This window comes from Trichoplusia ni, chromosome 18 (genome assembly GCF_003590095.1).
Source record: "Trichoplusia ni isolate ovarian cell line Hi5 chromosome 18, tn1, whole genome shotgun sequence".
Taxonomy (NCBI): Eukaryota; Metazoa; Arthropoda; class Insecta; order Lepidoptera; family Noctuidae; genus Trichoplusia; species Trichoplusia ni.
In genome coordinates this window covers 7550175-7565830 of record NC_039495.1, presented here as the reverse complement: position 1 = coordinate 7565830, position 15656 = coordinate 7550175, and the positions used below count along the sequence as shown (strand labels likewise).

Genomic DNA, 15656 nt, shown 5'->3' with positions numbered 1-15656 from the left:
TATCATCACATCATCTTATGTATCAGTCAATAAACTTGAAGCAATCGTATCATGTACCACGCAAATACTAGAAGAAAATAATTTCAAAATTGAAACCCAAGTCTCTTCTCTCGAAATGAAATTGCAAAACTTAAGATATCAGATCAGAATACTAAAAGTAAAATATCACAGCAAAGTCTAATAAGTAAACAAATACGATTAAGGAAGAACGGTGCAAGACAAGAAGCAAATTGGTAAATAAATAAAAAAAAAACAACTACGAGCTTGTCCTTGGTGACAGCTAGAATAACAGTAGAGATTCAAAACAGTTTAAACTTTTTCATGGGGATTAGTTGACGCTTGCATGCCAACAATGCCCTGGATAAGATATTTGAAGGTATGTATAAATCACCCATCAGCGGAACTACAAATTTTAATCACATTTCAAAGTAAGTCTTGTACATAATATGTTATAATAATGTAAAAGTTTACAGAACAGAGGTGTCGATACTGCGATACCGACCGATAGCGAAGATACGTGGTTTATCTGACGATGTGGGCATGATCAGATAGTTCTCAGCTGATACTCGCCTTAAATAATAATGTCCGTGTTTAAGACTGTTTATATTCTAAATGCCGATAGAGTAAAGGAACAACTTTCTTATTGCAAGCGAACATCATCAGTCATGGACAAACCATAACTGGTTGAATTTCTTCTTTATCCCATTTTACGAATATTGGACGAAATTTGCCCTTAAAACACAGATAGATAAATTAGACTAACATTATGACCGCATATATACAGTGGCGACATAGAGCGATATAGAATGAGTATTGACACGGCAATCATATATGGGAAGGTGGGGTAAGACGGGGTAGCGAGGTAAGATGGGGACCCTCCAAAAATATATAATACAGTATTAATTGAAAAGTTATTTTGACGCCATCTAGTCGTATTTATCAGTACTTGTTAGAGTCGCAAAAAGTTTGTTCGAAGGAGCGCACGATTCTTCATGGTAAGTACATTTTTAAAATTTGAAGTGGTTTTATCTAATTATTGAAGCATATAAAGTGCATGACTGTTATAATGTATGATAAACATAATGTGTGACATATTTTTTTTGTTAATTTGTATTTATTTTACTATTGTAAACTCATTAATTCATGCCGGTTTCTTTTGATTTATAACCTCTAAAAATTCAATACAACTTTTAAGTCCAGTTTGGGAAAGATGGGACACTTATGTGGGGCAAGACGGGGTAGGTACCCGATCTTATCCGCTGAGTTGTTATTCAGTTTGTATTGAGATTGCATTCAACATTAACTATTTTTTTATAGTACAGTTCCAAAAACAGTAATGTTGTCATTTCCTGATGCTTAAATGGCTACACCGCCGTAAATCATTTAGCAAACTCTCCACCTCCACCAACTGCTTCAACCTCATGTCTCAAGCAGGCAACAGTAAATGATTATATAGATAATGATGCATTCCATCTGGTTAGCCCGAAAAAGTTAATGCCTTATTCGCGATTCGCCGAAAAAAGACCAAGACAAGTTCGAAGAAGGGGAAAAGCAGCTATTATTACTGCTTTTCTATATAAAAAAGAATGAGAGGAAAACTAAAATAGGTAGAAACTAAAACCACATGTAACAAACAAAAAGTAAATGACAAAAATAACAATAAAGAGAACTTGAAAAACCGAAAAAGCGAAAAGGCACAGAAGAAGAAGATACAGAATGTCTATACTGTCGCGGCTTGTATTCCGATTATCATACTTGTATCACTTATCGTACTTGAGGCAAGTGAGCGCATTGTGTCTGTGCAGGAGTGGAAGACAGCGATGACGAAGCTGAACATATCTGCCCGGTTTGTGAAGATGACGGCGCTTAAATAGTCTATACCCCATCTTACCCCAGGGGTATACCCCATCTTACCCTATAGGTGGGGTAAGATGGGGTGATTCAGTTATTTTTTAAAAGTTTATATTTTTATGAGAAGAACTTATTTTTTTTTGTTTTGACTGATTGTTATTAAAAGAAGAAAGACTGATTATTTAATTAATAAAAGTTCCTACGTTGTGCAATTAAAAAAGATGGGTTTTATTTATGAAATACCTTAAGGTCCCCGTCTTACCCCACCTTCCCCTACTATCATAAACGACTTTATATAAGTTTTATTACCTTTGAATATTTATTTAGGGCTTAGTTACCATATGTGCATGTTAGCAGTAAGCAAAAAATCAAGTTTTAAAGCAATTAATTTTGAAACTCTCTTGTGATTGAGTGTCTTTCGTGAGGTCAATTCAGACTTAAAATACTCCCACGTATTTATTGGGATTACCCGAAGAGTTTCAAACCCATCCGGAGTTCTTAATCATGACGACGCGGCGGGGTCGCGAGTCGAACTGATGGTGAATAAAATATATGCTTGACTAAATTGAAATTAATAAAACAGCATGTTTAACCGATTATCATGCATGAGATATAATAACTAACTATTAAGCATAAACAACTAGTAAATAAACTTACAAAGAGGATATCAAACTTGTTTGTAGACTTTTATGGTTTATGGAAACGGCCATATGTGAACCGGAAAGGAATAATGTGAGAAAGGAACTCTTTCGTTAAATTAGTATAAATGCTCAGAGACACATTTTGTTGCATAAATATTGTACAAAATTTGACATCACGGAAGTAGTGGGAATGGAAGTAATTATTTATCGCTCATTTTTGATGATACCACAACATAACTATTTGAGCAACATCCTAGCTCATTTTGCTCATTTTTTAATAAAGCTTAATGTGTCAATTTTCTATTTTTCTCAAAAACTGATAAAAAAAAGAAAATTATTATACCATCCTATAGGCAAATATCTCTGCTAGTCAAAACTTTATTCCATATAAAAAAGCAGTGAAGTAGAAGTGTTAATCTTCCTCACAGATAAAGATTTAATGCTAGCTATATCCGCGATATACAAGCCATCAATAAAATCAAGCAGATGCATTATTTCTCACGAATCCTGCATTCCCACCCAATCACTTTCTCAATCAAAACAAATCACATCTAATAACGGTCACTTACTGACATTTCGCCCCCATTCACTCGTTCACTCACTTACGCGTTCAACTCTGGCATATAACAAAGCCCCATTTATAAGAGACGAGATATACCGCACGAGTATTATACATTGAAGAGTTTTCAGCTCTGCCTTTCTAGCAAGGTAACATTTTTACAATAATTTAATACAATAAATAAAATTCAAATCTATGGTAATGACATTTTTTACGATAAGTCACGTGATTTTGACGTGTAATTAATGCTATTTTTTTAATAAACATTTACGAATTTTATCTTTGTTCAGCAGGGGGTTTTACAGACATTCAAGTCACAAGGACAAAGACACCGTTACTCGGACAATACTTCGTGGATCAAATTGCTTGCCTAGCCTACGCTGGGATCGTACTCGATGTTGTGGTGGGTTTGGCCAGGGCCGGATCTAGGGGCCCAGGGGCCCCGAGGCAACAAGGGAGGGGGGCCCCTTGGTTTAAGTTATTTTCATTCAGTGAAAAATTTATCGACCTTTTTTTTAGATGCCTACTTTGGTGGTGGGCCCCTGGTCATAGTGGGCCCCTAGGCACTGGCCTAAAGTGCCTTATGGATAATACGGCACTGGGTTTGGCGTGGTTGCTACAACCACTCGGCTATCCATGCAGTCTATTGTCGTTAACGATTATAGGAATGTTATTCAATGATATATCATGGACAGCAATGTATCACTTTTGACGCGATATACTCGCGTGGTCTAAACGAGACTGAGGTCGTGGGATCAAACCGTGCCATTTGACTCGGCACCGCTTGTCCGGTTAGTACACGCCCTGTGCTGCAATCCTTTATAGTTCATAGTAATAGGTGCGGTTCTCCTAGAATATATTTGGCATGTTTATGTTGTTATTTAAATTGGGCTTTTTGAGTGATGTGATTGTTGGATACAAGATGATCAAGGATAGACCTTGTCAGTTTAACCATGGGTTCCGAATAGGGTGTTTTTATAAAAAAATAATTATAAAAAAAAATGTTTATGTAGGTAATTAAATCATGATCTGGATAGTCTGTCGCTTTAGAAAAAAAAATACTAGAACATTGTACATTTTGACAAAGGGATAAAAATATCAGCATGTAGATGTCGCATATCCAAAAACTTCGTTTTATGAAGACATGCAACGAATTTTGATTAGAAATCATCAAATGTCTCCTTCCGTTTTAGGTTGAGCAGCAGGAGCCTTTTACTGACCAAAACTCTCCCATATTCCTTCCTTTGCACTTTTTGTACTGGACCAAAGTAACCCTTTCCGAAAAACTTGCCTCAACATCTCTAACACCGATTATCATGCCTGTTCACTGATACAGGACAGTTAACTAACACCATTCTCATTTGTACCCCCAGTTCATTTGGTACTTCCTGGTCAAGTAATATGACACATTTATCCTTCAAAACAAGTAATCTTTACAAAAAACAGCGCATGTATGAGTTAATTAAGGACACTGGTGTTATGCAGTGGAGTGGCGACCTGATTTACGAGATCTAATTAACCTAATTAAGTCAGTAACCGCGTATCGTGAAGAAAGTTTCATGGAGTTAGCATCGTGATGTGAATGGGTTTAGTGGGGTTATATTAGTCAGTAAATAAACTCTTTTGAGTCTAGTTATATTGACACAGATCTAGTTTTTCTCCAGTAAAGTAGTCTAATTCCATAGTGACTTAAGTCCTACAAGGTAGACTTAGCTAATATCAGTCAATCCTGACTTATTTTTGCGCTAAGTTTTTACAACTTGGCGTGCTGAGAAAACTAGCTCAAATTAAGATGAAATAAAACAGTTTATAATCGACTGGATTTTTAAGTTCTTTTTCTGGACTCTTATCGAATGGAAGATGTATTTAGCTGGCCATATAAAACAACTCAAAAGCTTGGGAAAACAAGACTTACCTATAAACTTTACAAACTGAATATTAAAAAGATGATAATAAACAAGATACCTTTACCATTTAAACAAAACATCAAAGAAAGGCAGAATGTCAGAAACGTCAATAAAAACAACTATTATAGAAAAGAACATGAGCCTAACATAAAGTATTATGTTCCGACGTGCATAATGACAGTTACGAGGTGCACAATGCCGTGTATCACATGCCCTGCGCAGGCGCAGCGGACGGTGAAAGGCGACAACGTTCCGGCCTGAATGGTGCGAGCATGTCTGCTGGCAGACGGTTTCGCTTTTAGCTGTATCTATGGAGATTTCAGACCGAGATTTAGGACGATAAAGATATACTTGATGTGAATATAGGTATTCGGAAACCGTTGTTTTGCCATAAAAATATTTCTGGCGACAGAAAAGTCGACAAAAGATTCTGGCAAAGTTCGACAATGTTTTACATTGTCATTCGTAATTTAATAAAATTACTAGCTGATCCGGTAAACGTTGCTTTGCCATAAAAAATATTTTTAGGGAATTTCCGGTTAGAAAAACTTTGCATACTTAAGAATTTTTACTTTACATTTATCACTAAAGGGTATAAGAAATAGACAGTAGCCACTTCTCAGACCTACTAAATAATTTTCATAAAAAAATCGGTCAAGCCTTTTCGGAGGAATATGGTAACTAATATTGTGACACGAAAATTTTATATTTAAGAAACTGGACAACTACACGGTTTGTTAACGACAAAAAGGATCAACGATATTCAGGATGCAATAACCAGTATACTCACTCTTCTTGAGTTTAAGTATCCTCTGTTTGATTCTCCTACCACCCCCTCTTAAAGTAAGGTTGGTGCAGTTGTGGATCCGAGAGGCCAGTCTACGTCGAGCTGTGCGCCATCTTACTCCCCCAACTGCAACAGGGACAACGGCCCCCGTTTGTTAATGTATTTAACTTCATTTAGTTATTTAAATGACGCAATATTTTTTTGAGAATAAAATCTGATGATGATGATGGTCCACATTAGATGTATTTTGGGGACAAATGACAGCCATTTCACGTTAAAAGAAAGAATCGGTTTATGATCCAAAGTTTTGAGGTTACAAACTTAAAAAAACAGACGAATTGAGAATCTCCTCGTTGTTTATTTCGTGGTGGCTTTGCGCTTCTATGTACGCATTCGATCTCAATTCAGGCAGGTCTATTGTGACTTTCTTAATGTGTTACATATTTAGTATATTTACTGTCTTAATTTATTCTAAGACACCGGTAAAACATTGTGATGAGAGTTTAATTTCAAATATTTGAATTTGTATTCGGAAATCTGCAGTTAGAAAACGAGAGGTTCTATGCATAACCTTAAAATATATGGGAAGAGGCCTGTGACCAGCAGTAGGGCATTAATAAGCTGGAATTATTAAATTATCAATACTAATTAATCGATCTAATACAGTTTCTAACTCCAACCGCACATTTTCCTACAAATCAGAGTCCGTTACCTACACTATTGCCGACATGTCATGTTTAATTTACTAGAAAAGTATCAATTATATGAAACAGACCTTTACCGGGCGGCCGTGACTAAGTGTTTGGCATTAGTGCTCATGGTATCTAGGCTAGAAAGCTATTGTTTCAGTCTAAAGCCTGGGCCTGAGCAACGAGGCGCATACATCATTTGAATTGTGCGAATATCTTTGTTCAGGTGATGGGTATTAATGTGTGAATGTCAAGTCTTGTAATATTGACTTTAAGATGTAGGTAATATCGTGTTTTAAAAGACGATACAATTGGTTGATTTTCCCTTTTGTTTAGAATTTATAGTATAAATCACATAATACAAATTTGAAAAATTACAAGAACAAATAAATAAATTGACGATTTGAATACAAAAAAAAAACAAAATTTTGACCGGCAAGGGAGAGTAGAACAATAAGCACCTGAATTATAATTTTAGATTAAATTTAGGTAAGCAGAACAATTTGATGATATTGTACGAGTATTGCCCTTAAATTGCATTTGAAACATACATACGCTTTACGTTCCTAAACCCTAAATTTCAAACGAAAACTATCAAAACTAAAATTCCTAATTTACAAAAACAAAGTGTTAATTAGTTGCGTGATCGCAATCTCGAAAATGAATCACGATAATTAACTTGATATAGCAGAAAAAAATAACTGATAAATTCCAACTGTCTTTCTATTTGGTAACGTCGTGACAGATACATCTATTTAATGTGGATTAAATCGAGATAGATTTATTACTACAACACACATTCTGATAAACAATATTAGTCTTCGTTTTTAACAAGAGGCCTATCGTAACAGCGTAAGACTTGTGGCATCTATCTTCAGCTGCCTTATTTTCAAGGCGGAAGGTCGGTTGGCTGTTTACTTTTTAATTCAATACCCAATAAGTAAACAACTCGTGGCTAAGATACAACTGAACAAGCTAATCATTCACAGGATAAGTTTCGCTTGATACGTTTGGTCCGTGGATGGGTGACCAATATCATAATGAGTTTATCCGCGTTTCAGAAAGCACGTTAAATTGTGGGTCCCGGCTCTTATTACATATCTTTGACAGTCGTTACGGGTAAAAGCTAGAAAGCCTGATATCAAGTCTGCTTGAGGGGTATCATGTTGCTCAGGTAACTGGGTTGAGGAGGTATAGGCAGTCGCACCTTGTAAAACACTGTTACTTACTTGGCTGCACCCGATAAGACTGGAAGCCGACATCAACATAGTTGAGGAAAGGCTAGGATGAGGATGATGATGAATAATAATTATTATTAAAAAATATATATATTAAATTTATATTTATCTGTGATGATAATGAATTTAATAATAAATGATGTACACTGATTAGACAATTGAGTACTTCGGCCTTTGAACTTTGTGCTGCATTGTGTATTAGATATCAATCACGTTTTATAAACATACGGAAAGATCAGTTTTATCAAGATTGTAAGAAAAACTATATTATGCTACATATACCGTACAAAATCTTTTACAAAAAAAAACACCATTAATTGTGCCTTGTATGCGCATATATTTTACGTAGTTATTTCAAGCGGAGAGTCGGAAAGCAAATAAATGCACAAACTTTATCTAAACAAAGTAAATAAATAATAGTCGACAATCGTCAATCGTTGTCCAAATAATACAATCGTAATTGAACACAAAGAAGATATAACGGCAGAAAAACATATGGATATCTATGTTATATGAATAATTTGACTGAGAAGGTTGCTTACTTTAAAGCATTTATATTGACGAGGAGAGTCTTGCAGAGCCTTGCGAAGTGTAACGTAAATTAAAATTTGGCTTATAATTTATTTAACAGCGGCTAAGGAATTTAGTCCTTGTGAAGCGTGGGTAACACAAAGATTGAAATCACGTCCACAAAGACACCCAGACCAATAACAATGAACGAAACATTTTTACCCTGATTCCACCGATGAACTTACCTATTAACGCCAGTGCCAATCGGTTCAAAACCGCACGACTTCAAGATTATTATGTATTACTAAAAACAAACTCTCTCATCGGAATTGTAGCGAGTGAATGTGTGAACAATATGCATTATCTAATGATGCGACTATTTACGCGTGGCGACGTCGTGAAGGTGAAAGTCTGAATTATTGGGTGAGCTAAGACACAGCAATCTTTAGATCGTTCACATTTAACGTGTATGTTACGAATACAATAGTATAGTACGAATAAATGTACTAAGACTTGAGTAGCTTTGCAAACTGAAACACAAAAATGAATTAGTGGGACAACCCTATAATACATTTCGATGAATACAATCGGTATACTTAGCTTAGAAATCGACATGTGACAAATGACAACTAAAATCATTATAAAGTTACAAATTTCACATAATAAAAACAAATTACCTACCACTCCATGTTTAGAAAATAGAAGATCAAATTTTAAGAAAGCAACAACATTTTAATCGCATTTCAAAATTGAATGTACTCACGCAAACATTACATAACTTGCAAAATGGCGGTCTTTTCGAACACCTTTGAAACTTTAAAACAAATTCAAATAAAAACAAAGCTAGTCTAGACATCATCATATCGATATACATAAATGGAAGACAATACGCGTAGAAAGGCGGGAAACGTTACATGTCAAAAGTGACAGTGATATTATGACAGTCTTTGGACATTGACAATCCTGCCATGATTGGACCTGCATGGTACCTGGTACTTGGTGAAATGTTATGAATGGTAGATCCTTGTATCGTGTATAGGTATGCGGGTTTTGATTGTTGTAATGCTCATAATAGTGACCTATATGGTTTAATGTGGTAGGAGTTTAGTGTTCGTATTTTTCATTTGGGATCAGAATAGAAATACCATGAAAAAAAATATTATGTTCGACATGATTTTTTCATGCTACCCGTTATAGGGACTCGATTAAATTTTTTTTTTACCCCTCTTGCTTGGGTTAGATTGGCTTTGCTCAAAATAAAACTGAATTATTCATGTTTAACATTAAAGATTCAAATTAAAATGTACATCAATAGACAGAAAAAAGTAAAATAAAAGTCTTATTTTCAAGCGAATAAATTAATAAATCAACGCAGAATTCAAATTATTCAAGAGGCAAATTAAAAAAAAAATACTGTTCTCGCAAATTAATATGCATGCAGAGCATAGAGCAGAATCAGTTATAATCATATGCAAATATGGTCTAACGCGTATAATAAAATGCATGTAAACTTTTGCTCTGAATAAAATATGCATCGATAAACATAAAAATCATTACTAATTTATGTTAAAGCAATGGTAGCGGTACTCAGGTCTTCTACCAGTAGTTCTTAGCACAACTGTTGCTATTGTGCAAACGGGACGGCACTATAAACAGTGTAGAGCGACGTCTCTTTTCCACTGCTAGTCTTACTGAAGAAGGCGGTGGTACGGTTAGCAACAGGAGTCAATTGCTTAGAAAATGATTTACAGAGTGTCAATTGATGTTTGTTATTGTGATGTATGTTGTAATATTTAGACTAAGTGGGTAGAATAAATTATTTGGGTTAGATTTAAGATTTTTACCACCGCCGCAATAGTCTGCGAATATATGCTGTGCTATCGAGACGTCCGTTGTTTTATTCCGCTCCTAGTAGACAAGTGACCGGCATCTACAGATTCTTCAGTTATGTTATAAATAACGATTTCGTTTAGTCGATGTTTCTTTAAAGACAAGAAACTTTAATAAGCTTTATGGTAGTTTCTTGTCCGTACTTCTCCATAAGTAAAGAACTAAGGAACCGTGTGTCAAGAGAAGTAACTGTAACGTTTTAAAAGAGCTTGGAAAATGGCGTACTTGAAATGAAACTTTCGACTTTGGTTCAAACGCCCTTGAAATATTTTCTCGTACGCGATTTGACAATCCGACGATCACATTAGGCTATCAGTAAATTCATTGTTTGAGGTACACTTGTTCATGAAAACTAAATGAGTTACAGACTTTTGTTGCATACTATACTAAAACATATATTACGATGGTAATGTTTTGTTAGCAAAAAGCTAATTTAGTTACGTACGGAGTATCACACAAGTTTCTAATGAGGTAATGATAAAATGATTATGGCCGTTCTCTGTACCACACTGCTATGGTAAATGACACTTCTTTTTTGCCTCAGTGTGTCAGACAAAAACAAATGGTGTAATTTGGCCGCATCAGTATTTAGTGGTCTTTTACCATGGCTAACCGTTTTAATCCCATTTAAAGAGGTTGCTAGGAGTGTAGGTATTATCATTATCGAGTTGCGGGTAAGACAAAATTCCGTGAAGCGGTTTTGTAAATTATAATTATTTGAGGAATCACGATTAGTGATTAGTATTTTTGGGTCCAACCGGAGTTGTGACGGCGGGGTCGCTTATTTAAATCCTGTGCTAACATTTACAAACCAATTTAATCAAAATATAGTTGAACTAAATGATACTAAATAAAAAATCGTGAATCCAATTTACAATTTGGGCAATTTCGGCCTTTAATAACAGCTCTATGTAGTCCGCGCAGCCTTTAATTAAATAGTCTTTTATAGTACGTCATTTTAATATAAAAAAACCGACATTTAAACCCCTTCAAATTATGTCACTTTAAAATTGTTTGCTCAATAAAAAAAAACATCATTTAAATTGTAAACAACGTTTAAATACATACACAATAATAATCATAACAGTTTAAAGAAGTTAGCGGTTTTAGCGACTGAATGTTAACAGTACAGCCACACCATATAAAGAGAAAAGTATTCGCACCTCATTAGACGACGTTACGTATCCATTACCGTAATGTGCAAAATATTGCAGTAATTTACACTATTTATATATGTAATAGTTACAGTATTAAATGACTATATATATACTTATGGTTCGACTTTACAATTTGGTATATAGTAGATACTGCTAAGTACAAGGTAATTATAAATTTTTTGTGCGTCCTACTAATATTATAAATGCGACAGTTTGTATTTATGGATGTTTGGATGTTTGTTCCTGTTTCACGCACAAACTACTGAACGGATTAAGACGAACTTGGTACAAAGATAGTTTATAGCTGGATAGGTGTTTTTATCCCGATTTTATGTTCCCCCGGGATTTTGATGGATTTGTAGCTGGCAAACCCACGGGCCACAGATTAATGAACGACAAATACTTTTGTGCCCTACACGCATTAAAGAGATTGAGAAAATGAACTAATATGAATCTCTATATTTTGCCGTCAAAACCGCAGTACATTTTTTTCAATGTTGTTTTACTCTTAAGATATTATAAAAGTTTTATTCTAACTTCATTTTAACGTACCCATGATTTGCTTATCCCACGATATGTCGATGAATTAGCAGAAAGTGAAAATACATTTAGAAAGTTGGTCCAATTGGAATCGTGGCCAATTACAATGATAGGCCCATTTTGTACTCTATGTTGAGCATTTGCTTATTGTGTTCAGTTTCATTGTGTTATAAGGCAGTCAGACTAACAATTTCGTATTATAAAGTGAATTTTATCATTATAGGAACTACAAATTATAATTCCCATACTATCTATCATGAAGGAGAATTTTCTCCAAGGCAAAATTCACGCACTTTAAATATGGACAAGTATTTTTCATGTCTGGCAATTCCATTTGAGGTGTAAAGGATGTACATTAAAATTCCTTGTATTTTTCCTTAATATACGCTTTGTCCAGCATTGCATTATGAATGATAATATTTGATTGATTGATACATTGTCATCTTAAGATTACCTTTCTAATCAAATCAGCAGCCCGCAGTTTATCGAAACCACGCTTAGATCGATCTAAAACATCAGAACGGTGTCTGAATTCGCGTTTATAAAATTATCTTATCATTTCGCTAGCGAGTGCCGTGTACAGGTAACCACACAATCACCGATACTCTGATATTGAATAAGACTTTATTGCAATGGAATAAGGATGATTTCGTAATAGTTATAATTTACGTGCGGCTGTACTACACATTTCCGAAGCGTGACAAAAAGTGTGCCGCCATGTTTACATAATGCACGTAACATACGCCATAGTGTTCTAAATTTGAATACGGTGTGGCCAGTATGTATCTTTTGTTACAGTCACGAATAAAATTTAAATTCGATTCCATTTTGATACTATTAAAAAAAATGTGATTTCGTTTTTGATACTCTTGACATTTCGTTGCTCTTTTTTCGCGCCATTCATAAATTAATATAAGTTTTCATAAAAAAATAAAGTTATAAGACCTTCTTTGGGTTGTACGTAGTACCTAATTGATAACTTTCCCACGTTAAGCAAGATACAAGATAAAAAGTTGTTACTACGCAAAATACTGAAATGCAAAAACTTGTAATGTGGTATCACGAGTAAACGAGTTACGTGTGTTTTTAAGGAAGAAAAAATACAATTCTTTAGGATTTTTCCTGTTTCGTCGTTATTACTGATTATTAACACTTTTTTGATTCAACTGTATTGATTGGTATAAATTTTATTTAAAAAAAAATACAGCTTTACAAAAAAAAACTCCTTTTTTCACGTACTTCATACCAATGACGTAAAAAAGTGAAAAGAAGAACATTACTTTTATTTGACAATTAAAATCAAAATGGCGGATTAGTCTGGCAACGCTGCAAGCTGCAACAATGATGTAAAAGTAAAAGCCAGTCGTGTGAACTAGTCACGGCGTCACGGATTGAGTGCTATATCGCGGGCTCGATACAGCACGCCGCCGCGCCCGCGCCATTGGCGTCGCGCCGTCCGCGCCAGTGCCCGCTGATAATTACAAAGTACGTGTCAAGTCGACAAATTGTTTCCCTGATAATTGACACGCCACCTATGCTTTTAGTGTTAAATGTTCGTTATTTTGTTGAATAATTAGCTGGGCATTGATATTATGTTTTGTTTGTCTGTACGTTATGCTTTTGCTAATAAAACACTCGACCGATTTAGCTGACAATCAGTGTGAGGAACGAACAGGGATTTTTTACTGCGATAACTAGAATTTACTTGGAAGGAGCTGCTAACGAAATTAATTTTTATATTTAGGGTCAAAACACTTGCTCATGAAGTTTATTCTGAACAAGAGTCCACTGCATAATTACTTAGATAATAAATAGTCTACACAAAGTTTATAATTCTATCAATCATCGCTATAACTTATCACAGGAAGTAAACACAAACAACAAGTTCAAAAACTCCAATAGCTCAGGATATCGGTCCGCATGTGTCTTATCCTGTCACTCATCCACTCATACATCCTCTCATACAAACGCGCACACGTCTGTTTACCGGTGAACTAGTTGTCTGCTATGGCGCACGTGCGTCCGGGACGCGAGAATGCACGTGTAAGTCACCGTGTGTCGGCGTATGAGACGTGAGTGATGAGCGGAGCGATTTTAGATTTCGTACTTCTTAATGTAAAGGATGAAGGATTTTTACCCTTTTGAGATAGGAATACAAGACTCTAAGGATAAGATATTCTCTGTTTGATATAATATTTTTACCGTAACGTCTATAAGCACCAGTTACGAAATTCGAACTTAAAATTCAAGCAATCAATAAACGCTCTTATTTCTTTTATTTAGGTAAACGAAAGGTTATCAACTCTGCCTTACATTTTAGGCAAAATTTTATAAACAGGTCATATCTCACCTACCTCCTTTTAGTATTACATTTTTAATCATACATTTCTCAAAGTAACCATAAAATAAAAGTCTTAGGAATTAAAAACAAGAATGATTCAACCTAAAAAAAAGAAAACCGCTTATTCCCGTACTATGGCTTCTACCTCCCCCAGTAGTCCAATTTGTAGAGCCTCCGTGTCTCGAATACTAATAGGACACCTCATTTATAATGCCTTTATATACTACTAGATAAATGACACGCTGTTTTAATATATCTTTTTGAATGAAGACTTCATTATGGTAAGTTAATGAACTTTTTCGTGGCTGTAGTGGTTGGTATAGACATTTTGACAGACACGTGCTGTCTTTAACACGGTTTTATTTAGGATTATCTGCCCCGTTGTTTGTCTATCTGTTGGTCTGTAATCAAATCTTGCAAGATGAATCTAAATTACTTCTTGGGCTGAAATTTTTTAATATTTAAAGTTGAAGAGTTTGTTTGTTTTGAAGAGTTTATTTGTTTGAACGCGCTAATCTCAGGAAGTACTGGTTCAAATTGAAAAATTCTTATTATGTTAGATAGACGATTCATCGAGGAAGGTTTTAGGCTATATACCATCACGCTGCGACTAAAAGGAGCGAAGATACAATGGAAAATGTAGAAAAAGCATGGCAGATATAAATCATAACTTTAAATATCTTCCGACCACGCGGACGAAGTTGCGGGCAACAGGTAGTATATATATATTGCGCGACGATGCAATGATACTATTTGTATTTATTTGGCCCCACACGGGAATCGAACGGTGTCGCCTAATGCAGACCCTAATCGTAAAAGACATTAGTTTAATCCGGTCATCACTTACGAACACGTTTTCACCATTGCTTGAACCTACATTTGTTATGTTACCAACAATAATGACGCGTAAATATTACGCAAATATGACACGCATTAAAAACCATTTTGAATGTTTATACGCAATTTAAGACGGACTTTGATGTTCAGCCTGCCAGGAAGACTGGTAAGTAGATGGAGACATTGGGCGCTCATATATGTCCTTAGTAAAAATAATTTCTAATTCTACTAATAGCTATAAGTAAGTAACATAATTTAAAATTTGTACTTGTGCTTGGTCTGAAACAAACAATAACCATAATAAATAACGGTCACCTAACCGATTGTTTTTCTTTAGCATATATGTACTGAACTTGTCCGATTTACAATTAATCGTTTATTTACATGACTTTTCAGTTGTATAACATTCTAACTATCATCAGATCCACTATCTATCTACTATCACTCAAATCTAGGTACCAAAACGCCCAATATAAAGTGAACTATTCAAAACATTTTTATTCGTAAAAACACAAAAAGTCCCATTTGATAGAACCCGCAATGCAGTGCAACCAATCAATTCTATACTTGTACGGTTTCCGCTAAGCCAAGGTCACAGTTTTATGGTTTCTTATAAATAAGTACTTAATTATATTTCATGCTTCGATCTATATTAAAAACTCATTTTCTATTGTGACGTCACTCTCCTTTGTTTGTATTAGTTACGCAT

At 34.9% G+C, this 15656-nt stretch overlaps 2 protein-coding genes across 4 annotated transcripts in view; one reads left to right on the top strand and one right to left on the bottom strand.

Moving 5' to 3' along the window:
- The window catches only part of LOC113502889, a 163050-nt gene that overhangs the window by 6108 nt on the left and 141286 nt on the right, over positions 1-15656 (top strand). The gene's annotated exons all lie outside the window — the stretch shown is intronic.
- LOC113502891 (trichohyalin-like) overlaps positions 1-15656 on the bottom strand; it is a 42808-nt gene that overhangs the window by 11952 nt on the left and 15200 nt on the right. Inside the window, exon 2 of one of the 2 annotated variants that reach the window (XM_026884638.1) lies at positions 5749-5871. The exons of the other annotated variant lie outside the window; for it this stretch is intronic. Within the exon in view, the coding sequence (XP_026740439.1) occupies positions 5749-5871 (123 nt within the window). The remainder of the gene's footprint in view (positions 1-5748; positions 5872-15656) is intronic. 2 annotated transcript variants of the gene reach the window in all.